Below are 19,370 nucleotides of genomic sequence, written 5' to 3'. Positions count from 1 at the left end.
ACATGGGCGTTGGGTGTCGGGCCCACAGGGCACGGCGTCGAGGCGGGGCACGTGGGGCATGAGAACCAGTGGGGGCGTATTGAACGAGCCCAAAGTTTCAGCGCAGAGGGTGAAGCCGTGGTAGCGCCAGGTGCTCACATTAAGTTATTAATAGAGTCGTATAGATATCATGCTCTATGATCCATGTGTTTGGTTTAATCCATATGGTGCCTTTTTGATCTTGTACACGTGGTTAAATTTCTTTTTTGATACCTTCAAAACTGAGTGGTTGTTCAACATAAACTAGCTAGTTGACGTAACCACTGGGAAAAGAACTTTTGGCATCCATTTGACATAACTTGATATTACGAGCACAAACATATGCCAATAGGATTCTTATATAGCATTAATTCTTGTAACCGAGCCACATGTCTCACCAGAGTCAAGATCTTCCACTTGTGTGTATCCTTGTGCAACTAGTATTGCTTTGTCTCTTGCCGTTATTTCATCATAACTTTGATTATTTTGAAAAATCCACTTAGTTCTAATCACATTGTAATTCTTGAGCATCTCAACTAGCACACATAATTCATTACTTGAGAAATTATTGAGCTATTCATGCATGACATTTATCTAGAAATATCGTACTTTGCCTCTTCAGTTTTATCGGCTCAACATATGATATATAACGAGTAACGCTCACAAAAAGATGCTAGCTTTGATTCTTATTTGAATACCACTTCTCAAACATCCAACAATTTGGTCCAATAGTCGATCTCTTGTCGTAGATTTGTGTATATTTGGTTTGTAATTTATACTAAAATTGTAATTTGGTTTGCAATTTCAAGCGAAGATTATTACATATATTTTCTAAAATTGTATATCTTGTTTGCGATTTATATAGAAATAATCTACATTTTGTCTTCAAAGAATAAAAACTCAATAGAAAAACCACAAACTCAACACCAACAAAATTTGATCCATGTTGTCATGTTGGGGACTTGTTCTTAAATGCTATGAGTTAAGAACAAGGCAACACAGAAAATGTTAAACATTAAAGTCCTTCGTCCTTCGAAGCATTATTTTCCTTGGGATATAATGATTTTAGGACGAAGGTTATGAAGGACATACCTTCATAAACATGACATATAATAATGAAGAAGGAATCAAATGAAATATAAAGATAACACAAACGCTTATGTATTATTATCAGCTCATTTCTATTTTATTACTATGTAAAAATAGAAATGATATCAAATTACAAATGTACCTTCGGCTTGAAAGAAGGTAAAAGTACAAGTGTGACGCAAAAGCAAATGCCAAGTCAGCGTGAACAGTACGGGAGCATTGTTCATCTATTTATAGGCACGGGACGCAGCCCATGTAAAATTACACCCATGCCCTTTACATTTGCTAATAACTCTATAGCAATCTATCGAGGTCTAAATAGCCTTTTCATCTTTAAGTCGGTTTCCTTTTCTGCTATCATGCCGAAGCTCCCCTGCGCATAGCTTCGGCTCTGCGCCATCCTTCGTATTCCTTGTACTTCTTCACTGTGGTTTTGATCCAAGTCCGAAGGATCCAAGTCCGAAGGTACCTGTTCATGTAATATACTCCAGAAACATTGTTAAATCATATTTTTGAGGACCTTCGGAAGCCGAAGGCCCCCAACAGTAGCCCCTCGCAATATTAATTTGTTAGAATGATAAATCCAGATTGCGATATGGATGAAGGCCCTAAGACGAAGGTCCGAAAAACACCTTCCCTTTGCTAGAATAGCAACAGTCAATGACAAGCGGGGCCCTCCTATTTTCAACGTACTAGGCGTATAAATAAGAGCACACCACGAGCTCATTTGGCACGCTTTTTTGCCATCTGCTCTTGCTTGCTCAATTTTTAGCTCTTGCGCACCAACACTTGCTTGGTTTTTTGACTTTTCTAAGCTTCGGCTTTGAGATCACTTTTTTAGCATTTCCGAAGATGTCTCAAGATAAAAAAGTTGTTGCTGAAACGAAGCTGAGCCTTTCTGAGGAGAAGAATCTTGGCTTTATTGAATCAATAGCAAAGACAAATACAGTGAAGATTACTAGGGAGATTTTAGAAGGTTTATCTGAAGACATCGGTGATAGTGGCAGTTATGATGTGGAAAGTGGTGGCGAAGACTCCAAAGATCGACCCTGGCGGCCAAGTCATACAGTTTTCGGAAAATCAACTATTAAACAGAGTCATCTCGATAATATGAGGGGAAGATATTTTCGAGATATGACTATCGTGAGGGCTGACAATGGAGACAGGACTTGTCCTGCTCCCGAAGAGAATGAAGTCGTGATTTTCCGAAGCTTCTTCAAGGCTGGGCTTCGGTTCCTCCTAAGCAATTTTGTGGTTGAAGTTTTAAAGATATATCAGGTTTACCTTCATCAAATTACTCCCGAAGCAATCATAAGAATGGGAATCTTCGTTTGGGTCGCAAGGAGCCAAGGCTTGGAGCCAAATGCAAAAGGTTTCTGCAGTATGCACGAACTGTTATATGAGACGAAACCCTGGGGCAAAGAGCAATATCATAACAATTTCGGCTGCTATAGCTTCGTTGCTCGCTCTGGGTCAAGCTGCCCCGTGCCGACTTTTCGGAAGAGATGGCCCGGAGATTGGATTAAGGAATGGTTCTATGTGAAAAATGATTTAAAGGCATGAGAGGATATTAAGGAGATTATCATGTGCTCTATCTGGCAGCATTTCGGCCTCTGGAAACCGAAGGTGGAAATTGATGAAGCAGCCGAAGAATGCCGAAAGGCCTTTGGCATAGTTTGTTCTTTCATCGGGACAAGGGACTTAGTCCAAGAGCACGTGGCCTACAGGATATGGCCATTGGTAGTCAACTGGGAGATGCCAAAAGAAACCATCAGCAACCCCCACGAAGGTGGTTTGGTTCGACTAAAATATACCTTCAGGTTTGGAGACCAATTTGTCGAGCCAGACGATGACTGGCTAAAGTGTGTCGAAGCTACAGGTGATGAACTGCTTGGGCCGTACTCCAAAGCGGAAGATAATGCGCTATCTGCGGCCTTCGGAAGCCGGAAAAAGAAGAGATTGAACATAGTTTTTGATGCTATTGGGTTCATGTACCCTGACTACCGCTACCCGTCACGGGGGCAAAAAAGAAAAAGTGCAACTTCCGGGAAAGATGATGTTTCAGCTGCTCCAAGCGAGCCCGCGCCGAAGAGGAAAAAGGTGAAAGTCCTTACTCACCGACCGCGCTTCATTGAACCGGCCATAATGCCCGAATTTGGCGGTGAAACCTCTTCGGCTACTAAAGCCAAAGAACATGCGGTTACGCAGAAGACTGAAGAGCCGACTGCAGTGCCGAAGGCATCATCAGCCAAATCAGGTGAGCCAAAGGCCATTAATATTGAAGAGGCAGAGGTCGAAGGAACAAAAATATTAGAAGTTATAAGCCCTTCGGTAGAGGTGACAGTGCCAAAGGCGCAAAAGGATATTACAACGACCCCAAGAGGAAAAGGATGGTCAACGTACTAGATGTACTGCAGACAATAAAGACTTCAAGCTCTACTCCAGGGAAAACAGCCGAAGCTCCAAAAACGCGAATTGAAACAAAACAAACTGAAGCCGAAGCTGCAAAGAGTCATGCCGAGACCGAAGCTGGGCCTTCAGAGGCCACCAAGGAGAAATCCTTGGAAACCGGAGAAGAAAAAACGGAAAGAGAAGATACAGAACAGATTCTGTCTGAACAAACTGCCACTCCTACTCCCGAAGCATATTCCGAAATTCTCGATTATATTGTACGACATGCTTCGGGAAAAAGATTGTCTGAAAAAGAAAAGCGAGAAGCTCAATTCTATGCCCAAAAATTAAAATATCCAAAGGGGGCATTTATATTCAACGACATCGGAGAAGAAGATTTCTTGTATTGTCTCCCAGACAGCAAGGAGATTTCTGTCTGCCGGGAAATGAGCAGGAGCTTCGGATTCCCGACACTAGAAGACGGGCTCTCGGTGCTATCAAAAGATGAATTGGCCGACAACTTGGCATACAATAGTTTAAAGGTGAGAGAATGAGATTTTTGTACTTAAAAACAAATTTTTTCCATTTGCTTATGCTTAATACCGCACTTCTTTTGCAGGGCCTTATTCTTAGCAACGCCCTCAGAGCGCAAAAAAGTGGTGAAGACGAAGGATGCACTATAGCTTTGAACAACCATCGTTCAGAAGTAATTGAACTAAGGAACGAAGGTCTTGAAAAAGATAAAATATTAAACTCATTGGTGAATAAAATAAAAGAAGACGAAGCTACTTCTAAAGCCCAAGCTGAAGCCCAGAAGTGCGAAATTGAGGATCTTCGGAAGCAGCTGGCTGAAGCAAAATTAAAATGTGCTATCGCCGAAGCTAACCGAGACACCAGTGATTACTGGAAAAATTATTGGGAGAAAACGGTTGTAGAACTTCGCTCTTCAAAAGAAAAATGTTATGAAAAATCCATAGAATGTGTGGGAAAAATAAAAACTAGCTTCGCCAATGTTGGCGCATACTCTAGTGAAGACAACTTCGTAAGAGGCGATCCTGAGGGCCCAATTGACTGGATCAGCAACAAAGCCGAAGCTTTTGAGGAAATTTTGAGTGGTCATGGAGATGTCTGCGCCTTCTCAGGTGCCAGGGGAATTGCGGCTATTATGGAAAAGTCAGGTTGCGATCATGTGAAAGCTTTGGCCCAAGCCGAAGCTACTTTATCTATTAATGACACGAAGGACCCCTCGGCTGAAGCGAGCTTAATTGACGGAAAATTCTTTGCTGACATCTGGGAGAATGGCGGCCGAGGAATGGCCCACGAGATAATAAAAAAGAGCGAAAAAGATTCTCACGATGCAAGAGAAGCAGCGGAGGCAGCTGAAAAGATTGCAGAACTCGAAAGGCGAATATGTATTGCCTAATTGTTTTTAACTTTATGTTTTATTTTTGTGACTTTGAACTTATTTACGTTTTATATCGCAGCTGAACTATCTCCTCCTCCAGAGCCCTTCGAGTCAATGGCCGACCCAGAAGCAGAGAAAGAAGATGAAATTACTAAAGTGGCTGAAGCTATTATGGACGAAGCTGTTACTCGACTGCTAAACGAAGCTGCGGAAACAGCTTTAAAAGAAGAATAGTTGTTATTGTAAAAACATTTGGAATGTAATATTTGCTGAACAAAGTTGTGTAACATTTTATAGTTTTGAATGTAATATATAAGCTGTTTGTAATTCAATTCTTTACGATGCATGAAACTTTACGTACATACCGTTTTTGAGCCTTCGGCAAAAAAACACCTTCCCTTCTTTTCATGCTTCGTGAAGAATATCCATATTCCGTAAAAACATCCACTCTTCGTAAAAACATTATACTTTGTAAGCAATAGATCTCCTTTCATATTAGAGTTGATGAAGTTGTACTTCTTCAAAACTTATTTTGTGCCTTGGCACAACTTCTTCGAAGCAATTTCCAAAGATCAACATTATATCCCCTTCTTGTGCCATTGATGCAATATGATGTATGATGTTATGTTATGCGAATGATGTGATGTTATGCTATGCAAAATGATATTTGTGCCGAAGATACATACACATTCCCATAGTAGAATACACAATCTCTTTGCCGTTTATTTTTCGGCTTCACCGCTTATTTTTCGGTGTATCAGCATTGACTTTTCGCTGTAAGTTCTGTATTCCCTTAGGAACGTCTTTTGAACTTCTTCGCCTTCTATTTTGGCGGTATTCGCGTTGACTTTTTGCGCTTTGCCTTATATTTCGGCGGAATCAGCGTTTATTTTTTGCTGTAAGCTCAGCATTCCCTTTGGAACGACTTTTGAGCAGAAAACTTATGCTGCGCTCCCTTAGGAGCGACTTTTGTTGCTTCGGCAAACTTACGCTGCGTTCCTTAGAACGACTTTTTGTTGCTTCGGCAAAACTTGTAATATGATTGTGAAGCCCGCGTTCTCTTGAGAACAACTTTCATGCTTCACCGACTTTTGGAACTTCGTGAGTCTGTGAAGAAGGTATATTATATCATGACAATAACGAAGCTATTACAAGAAATTGAAAACAACAAAAGAACTAGGCTTTCAATGATTGGTCCTTATTAAAAAAGCAAATGATGACGAATGCAAAAACTGTTTCAGAGGTAGGATATCTCTTAGTAGATATGCTTCGATTCTGGCACAGTACTGTTGATTGTGCGAGCTTCGGACTCCTCCCTGAAGTCTCGCTGCTGGTGAGTATGCTGGCTCCCTTCTGGCTGCTGACCTTGGGAGTATGCGGGTTGTATTGGTGGTGGAGGTGGAGGCTGTTGCCAAGATGCCTGTGGTTGGCTTGCCGAAGCGACAGAAGCTGCAGGATGGTTACCCACATACTCTGGTATGTATGGTGAGTGATACGAAGCAGTGTGCATAACCTGTTTCAGCTGGTTCTATTGGGCTGCATCTTCTGCTATCTCCTTCTGTTTCTGAATGGTGACATGGCACATCCTTGTAGTATGGCCCTTGTCCTCACCGCAGAATAGGCAATAAATTTTCCTGGGCTGATCCCCAAACCTTCCACCGAAGCCCCTGGCGCCTCTGCCCATTAGAGCTGGGGGCCGAGGATAGCTTTGTTGCTGCCCCGAAGCCTGGGAGGAATATTGCGGCCTCTGTTGCTGACTTCCTCTGTCGTCATTCTGAGTGGAGTGGATTGATCTGACGTGCCTTGGATGGATTCTCCCTCCGAAGCCCCTGGTCATTTCGGAGAACCTGTAAGCTTTCTCCCTTCTCTGTCGAAAGTCATTATCAGCGCGGATGTATTCATCCATCTTCTGAAGTAGTTTCTCCAGGGTCTGAGGGGGCTTCCTAGCAAAGTATTGGGCCGTAGGTCCTGGCCGAAGCCCCTTAATCATGGTCTCAATGACGATTTCATTGGGCACTGTTGGTGCTTGCGCCCTCAGTTGCAAGAACCTTCGGACATACGCCTGAAGGTATTCTTCGTGATCTTGCGTGCACTGGAACAAAGCTTGAGCGGTAACCAGCTTCGTCTAAAACCCTTGGAAACTGGTGATCAGCATGTCCTTCAGCTTCTGCCATGATGTGATTGTTCGTGGCCGAAGAGAGGAGTACCGGGTTTGTGCAACATTCTTGACCGCCATGACGAAAGATTTCGCCATGACTGCAGTATTGCCACCATATGAAGATATGGTTGCTTCGTAGCTCATCAGAAACTGCTTCGGATCTGAGTGTCTGTCATACATGGGGAGCTGTGGTGGCTTGTAAGACGGGGGCCAAGGTGTAGCCTGCAGTTCTGCTGACAGAGGAGAAGCATCATCAAAAGCAAAATTTCCATGATGGAAATCTTCATACCATTCATTCTCGTTGTAGAAGCCCTCTTGGTGCAGCTCTCTATGCTGGGGCCTTCGGTTTTGCTCATCTTGAGCAAGATGACGTACTTCTTCAGTAGTTTCGTTAATCTGCCTTTGTAGGTCAGCTAGCCGAGCCATTTTTTCCTTCTTCTTTTGCACTTGCTGATGAAGCATCTCCATATTCCTGATCTCTTGGTCTAACTCATCCTCCTGGGGCGTTGGACTGGTGGCCTTCCTCTTCTGGCTTCGGGCCTCTCGAAGAGAAAGGGTCTCCTGGTTTGGGTCCAGTGGTTGCAGAGCAGCAGCCCCTGTCGCTGAAGCTTTCTTCGGTGGCATGACGAATGTCAATGCTTGCCGAATGTGGTTGAAAAGGATTCACCGGAGGTGGGCGCCAATGTTGGGGACTTGTTCTTAAATGCTATGAGTTAAGAACAAGGCAACACAGAAAATGTTAAACATTAAAGTCCTTCGTCCTTCGAAGCATTATTTCCCTTGGGATATAATGATTTTAGGACGAATGTTATGAAAGACATACCTTCATAAACATGACATATAATAATGAAGAAGGAATCAAATGAAATATAAAGATAACACAAACGCTTATGTATTATTATCAGCTCATTTCTATTTTATTACTATGTAAAATAGAAATGATATCAAATTATAAATGTACCTTCGACTTTAAAGAAGGTAAAAGTACAAGCGTGACGCAAAAGCAAATGTCAAGTCAGCGTGAACAGTACGAGAGCACTGTTCATCTATTTATAGGCACGAGACGCAGCCCATGTAAAATTACACCCATGTCCATTACATTTGCTAATAACTCTATAGCAATCTATCGAGGTCTAAATAGCCTTTTCATCTTTAAGCCGGTTTCCTTTTCTTCTATCATGTCGAAGCTCTCCTGCGTATAGCTTCGGCTCTGCGCCATCCTTCATATTCCTTGTACTTCTTCACACTATGGTTTTGATCCAAGTTCAAAGGATCCAAGTCCGAAGGTACCTGTTCATGTAATATACTACAGAAACATTGTTAAATCATGTTTTTGAGGACCTTCGGAAATCGAAGGCCCCAACATGTCACAAACATAATCAATAACTTGTTGTTAGAACACAAAAAATAATTATAAATTATCATAATAATAATTATCTATATTAACTGACTATACAAGAGTGTCGTATAAAATTATCATAAAAACTAAACACCTTGTATACAGGAAAAACGATAAACAAAAGAGTAAAAAACCAAAAAACAAAAACAAAGTACCATCGCCCTTCCGGTTTTCTCCCCAGCCCCCGCCCCGGTCGCGGAGCCGTCGTTCTCGTCTTTCGGTACTCGCGCGCGCCAGCTCACTTCTCTACTTCCCTTCCCCAGATCTACCTCCATTCTTCCCTCAAAATCACAGATCTCTCTCGGCCCCGTGCCCAGCGCTCCGAAACCCTAGCGCCGCCGCGGGTGCCAGGCCGCGAGCGTCGCCATGGGCATCGTGTTTACGCGGCTCTTCTCGTCGGTCTTCGGTAACCGCGAGGCTCGCATCCTCGTCCTCGGCCTGGACAATGCTGGCAAGACCACCATACTCTGTAAGTCGCACCCGCCCGTTCCGTCCCCTCTCCCTCCTCGAATCTCCACAGGTCACCCGCAGATCCGCGGTTCTGTTCCGCGGGGGTTCCCGATTCTGATCCTTCCGGGTTGTTTCGGTTCGTTTCACAGATAGACTGCAAATGGGAGAGGTCGTCTCCACGATCCCGAGTGAGTTCTGATTTACCGAGTCGTCATTCCTGTTGCTGGTTGAAGTTGTTGGATTTGATGTGGTGCCCCGCGTGTGTTGCAGCAATTGGATTCAACGTTGAGACGGTGCAGTACAACAACATCAAGTTCCAAGTATGGGATCTTGGTGAGTTACTTGGATCTCGCCGCCCTCTTTTGCATTCCTATTGATGAGTGATAATGGGCTGTTGAGCGATCAGAAGTGCAATTTCGTCCCAAAACGTAGAGACAATTATGTGAAAAGGGCAAGGGAAACTCAGCAAGAGTGAGCTATCTAGCGACGATTCTTCTGTGAAAGATAATTGAGATGACACCTCATTCTGAATGCTTGTACCAAAAGCGAAGTGCATGAGTAGTTACCTTAATTCAGTGAACTTTAGCAATTTTCTAGTGTCATTACCGTGTAACCATGGATGGGCTTCCTTAGAGATAGCAGTGGCCATGTCCCCTGTCATTTGAGCAACTCCATAGAAAACGTAGCAGTATATTGAGCTACACCACTAATTTATGCTCGTAAAATACCCTATTGGAAGTGATTAATTCATTTTAAAATCACTGCTGCACGCAACCCCCCTACCATCTTTGGCTCCAAGCTATGACACTGCATGTAACACTATGGCCCTGTTTGACACAACTCGTGTGCAGTTTTTTAGGCTACTTCACTTTCCAAACATCAAGCTCATTTTGGATTTCTAGGGGAAATGCTTCTCCAGATTGAAGCAGAGGTTCATATTCTGTAAGCGCACTGAGGGGATGCATTTTTGCACTGTAGCCAACTCCTACATCCCATCCATTTCTTGTGCTGCCCCATAGCCATTCCATCTCTGTCTGCACTGCTCCTTCCCAGCTCTGCGGTTCGGAAGTGCATGGTTGATGATGTTGGACAGGTCACCACTCCTGTGCCCCATGGCGTGCTGGTGGATAGCCCCAAGCCCCCAATAGGCTTTGCTTCATCGGCATGGCTTCTTGGTGGGGCCTATATGATTACTTGACTTTGTTTTAGTTTCTGCTTGATGCAATATTTGCCCAAAAGTTGCTACGAGAACAGAAGTTGTTACCAAACAGCACACTTACTGACCTTTTCGTTATCCCGGCAACCTTTTTGGGTAGTCTGCTGCAATGATTACAAGTCGCCTGGTCGATCCCTGGGACCGACTAGGCGAGGGCGACGACCAGGGCGACCCCTAGTCGGTCCTTGGTCGTCCTAGACCTTTTAGACTAGTGGTTATACTTATATTGGTATATATAAATAGCACAAAAGATATGAGCACTGAGCAGGAACAAAAATGCAGCAAACAGCCTGCTTGGAGCCTACAATAATCTAAACCAAATCATCATCCAAATGGAAGCCTGCATCTGCAACTTCAGCAGATCCAGATTCATCATCATTGTCCTCATCCATTTCATCTGTTGCATCACCTTCAGACTGTTGGGTTGTGTCCCTTTGTCGCTTTCTAGACCGAGAATAAGAAATAATATGGCTAGAAACTGCAGCAGCACGTGAAGAAGCAGCACGGCACAAGTTACGGTCCCCTAGACCCTCTGCTGCACCAACAACTTCATCCACATTGGCCGAAGTAATATCAGCAAAAACCCTAGACGTTGGCGACCGGGAACTACCAGTCGGACGACTAATCGCCGTAATTGGTGGCTAGTCGGACGATCATGACGACTAGACAGGCTAATCGAGTATAAACAGGCGACCAGCCCGACTAATCGCGATTAGTCGGACGACTTGCAATCACTGAGTGTATCTTCTATGCTGAAATTTTGGACACAACAATATTAATGAGTGTATGTTAACAAGAAGATTTTTCATGTTTTTTGCATTGTATAGCTGTAGTGCGTATACTACTTGTTCAATTGCAAAAAAAAATCACAGCTAAAGTTTTCAGTGCCATCATATTAAACTTTCAGTATTAACACCAACTTTCTTCTCGACAGGTGGTCAAACAAGCATCAGGTACCGGCTCTTTATCATGATAGTAAATTCCTGACTGTCATTTCTGAAGTAAATAATACTATTGCATTTATTTAATCACCGATGAAAAGCAGTGCAATAGAGGTACTCTACTACTACCTTTTTGTTTATTATAAGTAATTGGTGGAGAGTGGAGACAATACCTTGTTATTACCCTGCCACTTCAGTTTCCACAAGCTAAATTATGAGGCTGTAAGAATGGACATGTTTAATGAAGATAAGAAAATTTTATTTTTTTCCCATAACAGGATGAGCCTGAATTTAATTGATAATGCAACGAATTAGAAAGGTTCCTCATTGCAGTGTTTAATGTCTCCCAAACCATGTAAAGATCAATCTTTTTCTAAGACATGCTGTAAAGATTATTAGATCATGCTGACTAATCTAGTTGTTTTTGACATGGAAGCCTGGTCTATGGCTTTACTGCTATATGTACATCGTGCCTGTCTTGGATGTAATGCTTTTAGGTTGATCTTTGCCAACATGGAGATAAAAAAGAACTTGACCATGAGAGAGATATGCCCCTCGTGTTCCCTTAAGTAATAGCTACACAAAGATTGGAAGAATTAGACAGCTTTATGTTAATAAGAAAAGGCACCCAATTTCACCTAAATGAGTACTCGTTGGTGGCCTGGACTTAAGTCCACATCCTCAACCAGTTGATCAAGGCTGTCACACTATGATCCCAAGTGTTATGGTTTGGCCTTGGATCATTTCATAATTTGGTGTCACAACCGCACAACATATATGACATTCATGTATAGTGTAGTGGATACACAATGAAAAATAGTTGTGTAGTTGAAGGCTAGTAATTCCAGTAGAACTAGTTTATAGAGTCGAAAATGTGAGCAAGGTATGGTAGTCTAGTCTCTATGACGCTGTGTCTAGATTCATTTGTAACATTATCCTCAGTTGCCAATAATTTGTTTCTATATTCCTTTCCATGTGAGCTCCGCTTTAGGGGGGAAACTTGGATAGTGTTTGGTTCTGGTGCTGGCAACATGACTTATTTACGGAGGGTAATAGATCCTGTTGCATGCTGTTTGAGCGTAACGCTCCTGCCACTGTGCTATCTGATACCACCATTGTCTTTGCTAGCCATGACAGCATGTCTCCGTCAGGTTCCCTCACGTGGCCGTTGGATCAGGATAGCGTGTCAAAAACAAAATGACAGGCGGAGCCCCACTCTGCTTTGTTGTCCAGTAGCTACTGTGTTAAAGTTACCAATATCTAACCAAACGGATCAAGTAATTGCTTACCATATTTACGTTAGCGCTGTTTATCCATTCCCCTTACATTTGTGTTTCTTTATCCTAACCAAACACTACCTTAAGGGCATTTCAAGTATTCTACTAGTTGTAAGTATTTTTTTTCTTTTTATACTTGTATAAGTGTTGGAATGATCCTTTATGACATATAGCATGATTTTTTCAATCCTGAGACTTTTTGGGTTTCTTAGAGAAAACTAACATGTCAACTAGTTTGAATTTTCATTGCCACTTCTGTGCTTTTGAATATCAGAACTATAACCATTACTTTTGCATGATGCATTTTTTCATGAACTAATACATTTAATTTTCCATTAATATCATTGTCATGTGTGCATTTCAGGCCATACTGGCGGTGCTACTTTCCAAACACCCAGGCTATCATATATGTTGTTGATTCAAGCGATACAGATAGGCTTGTAACAGCAAAAGAAGAATTCCATGCCATCCTTGAGGTAATGGTCCACCATCATTAGGGCATCATTTACACCAAACAATCTGAGATACCTCCCTTGGCCTTATTTGGCCAAGATTTAATATTTCTTGCCATTTTTTGGGAAGAACTGAAAAGATTAAAACATTTCAGAACTGTTATTATTCATGCTGATTGAATACTGTAGTGTAGACTGTGTAGTGTGTAATTAATTGATTATTTTGTAATGAGTAACTTGATGAGGGCCATATGCATGATATTGTGAAATGTATTTCAAAACCCTAAAATGGTAGAAGATTATTTTTTTCATTTTGTTATTTGCAAACTGAACCTGCTTTTGGTAGGCTATGGATTCAACTGTTCTGTTATAAATAACGAGAATCTTTCCATGGCGGGAGATTATAAGTTTCGTTACTTGAACGCAACAAAAATTATATCAACCCATCAATTACCAGAATGAAACACTGAAATGACCACAAAAGCACAAGGATCTTGTGATACACTTCACACCACCATGCACACTTAAACTGGCTGTTATAAACATCCATACAACTCTTCAAATTGAATGATGACTCCACTTTGCTAATTCCTCTAGTTTAACAGGACACGTCAAACACCAAAACAATATGTACATATATTAGTGTATCTAGTAATACAAAGCTCTGTTTTCAAGTCGTCCGACTAATCGCGATTAATCGCGATTAGTCGGGCTGGTCGCCGGTAAGTGGCCGATTAGCTGGACGACGCGATCAGACGTTCTGGTCGTCCAGATCGTCGATTAAGCGTCCAGATCGTCCGATTAGGCGTCCGATTAGTTGATTTCTGGTCGTCCAGTGGCGGCTAGGGTTTACTATTGGGCTTCATCCTTTTTTGGCCCATCTACAGTAAGCAATATAAACCGCTTGCCTCCCCTGCCGAAACCCTAGCCGTAACCCAAACCCTGCCTGCGCCCCTGCCCATTGTCTGCCCTCTACCGCCATCATTTGTCCAGTGCATTCACCGGCGGCTGCTCCAATACACCGGCGCCGGCTCTCCAGGACTCCACCAGCGTTGTCTCCAGACCAGCACCAGTGAGCAGTGACGAAGAGGAACTGATGGCTGGTGCTGGTCCCTTCCTTCTCCCCCTTTTCTATCTTATTATCAGTATGTCTACACTCTGCGGTCAGTTGTTCTTGACTTCTTGGTTCTTACCATCACAGCACCAGTGCATTCTGCAGTCTCTAGTTACAATTTCAGACTTTCATTTCTGCTGCTTCACTGCTTGTAATTTCAGACTCAGTTCAGAGTTTCAGACTTATATAGTGCCTAGCCTATTGGCTATTGCAGTATTGCTTGTTATATATAGCTATATACATATATATGTCCAGAAATTGTATAGGACGATTAGGAGACGACTGAGGTCGACCAGGACCGATTAGGCGTCCTAATCGTCGCCCTAATCGCGATTAGGCGCCTGGTCGGTCCTCTGTGACGACCAGCTGGTCGCCCGACTTGAAATCAGTGATACAAAGACACGTAAAAGGCTATGTGACATTTTAACTTAGTTCATGCAGTGCAGACAGATATGGTGTACTTTTGTCTTCACGGCAGTAAGTACTCCATCTGTTCCAGATTATAAGACGGCTTGGCTTTTCTATATATATTGATTTTACTATGCATCTAGATTCTAGACATAATACATATCTAAGTGCACAACAAAATCTATGTATAAAAAGCCAAAACATCTTATAATTTGGAATTGAAGGAGTATTATAATTTATAGGAGGGTGGTATAATTCGGGTTAGAGTTAGTTGAGATTGGCCCTTTAAGTTTCAGCTTAATACTGTAACTGTTGCATCAGAAGTATTGATATATATAATATGTGTTTGATTCTGGTAGTAGTATGGGACATCGGTGAAGCATGGGTGGTAACATAGGTTTTACTGCTTGATAGTATCATGAGTAAGATCTTATCTAGAATCTACTTATAGTTCTGAACGACATTGATATGTTTGTAATTTTGACACTCTGGAACTTAGAAATATTAGCTAGGGCACATATGCCTTTAAGTCACACTTGTTGTAGAACTACAATCAGAATTTCTTTTATTGAAAGTCTATTCACCCCCAAATTAGAAAGGCTAGTAAGCATGAGTTGCCCTTAAAAATGTTACATTTACTGAATTGATGCACGTCTTTACATGGCAGGAGGATGAACTTAAAGGTGCAGTTGTCCTTGTGTATGCAAATAAGCAGGTAAAAAGAAACATTTTCTCATACTATTGCTAAATTTGTCATTTTCCGTGATTATCAGAATTAAACTTCATGTTTATATTTCTTAGCATGTAAGCACATGAATATTGACGTAGGCATCAGCAGTCAGCGCTTCAATGCCTAAAATGTCGATATTTGTACTTTTTTGAACGTAATGGCAGGAGCTCTGCCTCTCAATTAAGAAGAAAGGAATTGACCCAGTTTTAAGGAAAATCGGGCCCAAAACGTACACAGGGTGCACAAGCAACCCAGACAACGGCAGTCCCACACACAAAGACCATCCAGTGTCATTGTTGCCGAGCTCAATACAAAGGGCGAGTAGCTCCGACTCCTCAAGACGGGCAACACAAGGCCAAAGGAGAACCGACGATGATTACACCCAAACACTGGCACGGAAGGAGGAAGACCGCGGTGTGCCGTTGTTGTCGAGCCTCGAGACGTCCCATGCGAGGCAGCTCCGATTCTTCACCAACAAAGACTTCCAAACTTGATCCTCCGCCCCGCCCCGACAAACGCTCAGCCTCTGAAGCAATCTAGCCTACGAAGAAGGGGGGCTCGCCTCACGTCATCGTTGTCGAGCCACATCCCTTGACGTAGTAGCTCCGACTTCACGTTGCAAGACCGCACCTCCACCCGCATACCGGACGCTGAGAAGCGAAAGCAACAGCCGAAAAGTGACGTCGTGGCCGAGACGAACTTCAAAAGCGACGCCTTTAGGAAGGTAGTGACATCGGGGATGCCACCGTCACATGTACGAGATGGACCGGGCTTTCACCCAAGGAAGCCAGTGCTGGGGAGTGCGACGCCCTCAACAGGGGAAGCGACGCCCATGGACATCACCGTCGCCGAGGCTTTCGTCCAAGAAGTCCCCTAGCACAAACATCAAGCCAAGACCCCGGGACAACGCAGGCTACCTCCGCCAACGTCGCTGCCCTGACATCCCGCCCAAACCCTCCCAGAGGGACATCGACATGCTTGCTACCGCAAAGTTGTGTTGGATGCCACCCCCACCGGCCGGGCACACGGAATCGGGCACCACCTTGCGGCGAGTGCCCCACTGCCACAGGCCAGTGTCGCTGCACCCCCTGACGACAACTCGGCGGCCGCGAGCACACAGCCCCTGCAACCTCTCCCCTCCCGAGCCGCCAGGAGCACCGTGCAAGAGGGCCGCAAAATCCTCCCAAAGAGCCAGCCAACCGGCAGGCCGATGGCACTGCCGACCGGCGCTAGCACCGAAGCTCACGCCCTGCCCCGTGACAGCACGTGCCACGGCGCACAGCGGAGCAGCCACGGGTCGTGTAGGACGCGGACACCTGGCGGGCGAGCACGCCACCGCCGAGAGACACGCACACGCCGCCAGCGGGCTAGTCCGCCCCGCCCCTGTCCGCCACCTGCGGCGTCCACGTGGGCGCACAGCACCGCCACGGCCACCAAGACCATGTCCCGAGCGCGGATCCGGGCGCTCGCGACGCCAACAAGCGGATGCCTCGCTGCCACCGTCTTAGGGGTCCGCGCGAGCATCCCGGTCTGCCTAGGGGTGGTAATGGATTGTGATCCAAATAGTTCTTCACAAAATGTCAAGGCCCTAAATAAATTATAGTTCAAAAATGACTAGAAATAAAGCCCGATCCTAACCCGCTTCGATCCTTAAATCTTATAGTGCAAAAATTATAGCCCATTGTCAGCCCTAGGTCTGCCCCTCTGGCAGCGGAGAGAAGGGGAGTGGGGCAGCAGCGTCTAGGGTTTCGCTGCCCGAGTCGACCAGTCGACCACGCGGGGAGCGATGCCGGGGCTGGTTGTTGGAAATGAAACTGGACTGTCGATATTTGTACTTGCCCTGTACTACTTTCAATATGAAGTGTACTGTATTTTTGGTAATATAGTCATCTTTTCCCTGCTACACAAGCTCCCTGCTTTAAGATGGTTCATGGTTGTATATGAAGTGTAGCTATAACATCTGTTTCAAATGTTTGGCTCCTTCAGCATATAGCTTGCACACTCTTGTCAAATTGTTTGATGAGGTTTCTATAGCTGCTATGAGATATGTGTGCAGTTCAGCATGGTGTACTCATTTGCAGAAGACATTTGTTTTAGCTTGTGTGCCTTATGTTACTTGTACCCTGTAGGTTGTAGCTTTGCTGTACTGTACCGTGTTTTTTTTGGCATTTTATCTGACATGTTAGTTGTTTTCATGCAGGATCTTCCAGGTGCACTCGATGATGCTGCCATTACAGAGTCATTAGAACTACACAAAATTAAGAGCCGCCAATGGGCGATTTTCAAAACATCTGCAATAAAGGGAGAGGGGCTCTTCGAAGGTTTGGACTGGTAAGTGGGGTCAAATTTTCATGTCCTAAGCGATGTTTCTGTAAGATAATGACAAGTGGATGAACTTCTTTAATAAACCATTCGTATCATCAGTTAAAATAGTTCTTCCTACATTATCAAGTAGTGGCTGTACTGTCCGTGGATCAAGATGCAGTTCTATGTATTAATTACAAAAAAACACGCCTTTTGCATTTACGTGATGCTCTGGAGACATTATTGGAGGAAGCAACTTATGGTTGGCTATTATTGCAGGCTCAGTAACACGCTCAAATCTGGAAGCAGCTAAGGAGCCTCCGCCTCGTCATGAATCATTTGCTGGATGGTAAAGAATAGCCGATGCTTGCAAGTCAGCGCGCAAATCCCATTCTCTTTGTTTTAACTCCAGAAGTTCTACACCGCCATCAATTATCTGTAAAGTGCGTGTTAAATTTTTTGGATACTACATTAGATGTACCCCCAGGTTGAGATCAAGAATAGGTCTGTGGAAAATGACGAGCAAACTGTGCTACTGTCTTTACCCGTAAATCTCATGGATCATGACAAGTTTTTTTTTGTACCCCAATATGATTAAACTTACTCCACATTTCTATGTTTTCGTATCAGTGATCATTACAGAAACTGCTCTTAAGCACCTTCTGCTACCACTTTTACACTTCATTTAATCTCTGTCACCGCGTTTGCGGCAGAGGGATCATTACAGAAGCCGTCGCAACTCGCAAGACGTTGCGATGCGAGTTTAATCGGACACCTGTGTTTACTCGCTTGTGAAGAACTTTGTGCTGGAATTGATATACAATCATAAAATTATCTTAAGGCTGAGTTTTTTTTTATAAAAAATGTATATATTCCTTGGGGAAAGAGCAGTGTTGCATTTCGGGGGCGGATTGAGCAGCTGTTTTCGTGATTGAATCCTCCTTCCTGTGTCAGGAAAAAGATTTGCCGGTAGGCCCGGGCGTCCACTCCAGGCTGGCCTTAGCACGAACCAGCTCACAGCTCCGCCTGACAAAACGGCCTGCGAATTGACGTCAGCAAGGATGTCACCTGAAAGCAAAGGTTTGCGCTGTACGGCAAGTCACGTGTACATAGAATAGAGATAGACTGTAGTTTGTTTTGTGCACCGCGGACGACTGTTCAACCGTCGTCTCACGTCAGTTGCTCTGTACTCACGACTTGGCCCTGGATGGAACAATCGCTTGCCAAAACGTTCATTTGATAATGAATGTCATCCACAGTAGGACACCTGTTGTGCTGTCAAATCTCCGCGAAAATCCGGGCGTTTGTTTCATTTGTTAAGTTACAACTGAAGCACGTAAATTTCACCACGACTGACCATGCTTCGACGATGGCGAATTGTATCATTGGCAATGGCTAGACCATTTAACCCCCCTCTCGTGTTCTCTCAAATTAAAGAATCTTCATAATACGTCCTTTTTTAGAACATCGTAATTTTTTTTGCCTTCTATATCTTGTGTTTCCTTGTGAAAAACCGAATTAATTTATGTGAAACTCTGTTGTTTCAAAGTGTCCTAAATTTCTTGTACAAAAAAAAAACATAGGTCCAAGTCTCTAACCAACAGTCACACACCATGTAAGGGCTAGTTTGGAAGACACAATATCGGAAGGGATTGAACCAAACAATATCGGAAGGGATTGAAGGGGCTAAAATCCCTTTCTTATTCAATTTTAAATAAGAAGGAGATTTTAGCCCCTCCAATCCCCTCCGGTATTTTAGCTCCCAAACTAGTCCTAAGAGACATTCCGCCTGTTTGGATGAATGTACCCACACGTACAATCTCGCGCGAGCCTGACCAACCGCGTACGTCCGTTTTGGACGTACGTGTGGATGCATCTAACATAACTTATTTTGTGTCTGTCCATGCAGCCTGCGCTTCACACGTGCAGCCAACCAAACACAAACTCAGATAAAGTCAACACACGTGGTCACGCGGGACGAGACGATGCAGCTAACCAATCACATGAATTATTTTCAC

The 19,370-nt window shown here is 43.7% G+C and overlaps 1 protein-coding gene across 3 annotated transcripts; it reads left to right on the top strand.

Annotated features, from left to right (window-relative positions):
* Nucleotides 1-8,607: 8,607 nt before the first annotated feature.
* Nucleotides 8,608-18,007, top strand: LOC100191298 (uncharacterized). Of its 3 annotated transcripts, NM_001136732.2 has the most exons (8): nt 8,664-8,929; nt 9,060-9,098; nt 9,181-9,243; nt 11,061-11,079; nt 12,709-12,820; nt 14,986-15,033; nt 17,249-17,379; nt 17,632-17,966. In NM_001136732.2, the coding sequence occupies exons 1-8, from the start codon at nt 8,827-8,829 to the stop codon at nt 17,663-17,665; spliced, it is 549 nt and encodes a 182-aa protein (NP_001130204.1). In that variant the 5' UTR covers nt 8,664-8,826; the 3' UTR covers nt 17,666-17,966. The 3 variants fall into 3 exon arrangements, with proteins under 3 accessions (XP_020406845.1, XP_008676422.1, NP_001130204.1); XM_020551256.2 differs by lacking the exon at nt 14,986-15,033 and having other exon boundaries at nt 8,608-8,929; nt 17,632-18,007; XM_008678200.3 differs by lacking the exons at nt 9,060-9,098; nt 9,181-9,243 and having other exon boundaries at nt 8,657-8,929; nt 17,632-18,007.
* Nucleotides 18,008-19,370: the final 1,363 nt, after the last annotated feature.

This window comes from Zea mays, chromosome 4 (assembly GCF_902167145.1).
Source record: "Zea mays cultivar B73 chromosome 4, Zm-B73-REFERENCE-NAM-5.0, whole genome shotgun sequence".
Taxonomy (NCBI): domain Eukaryota; kingdom Viridiplantae; phylum Streptophyta; class Magnoliopsida; order Poales; family Poaceae; genus Zea; species Zea mays.
The sequence above is the reverse complement of the archived record's forward strand: the minus strand, read 5'-3'. Positions and strand labels throughout refer to the sequence as shown.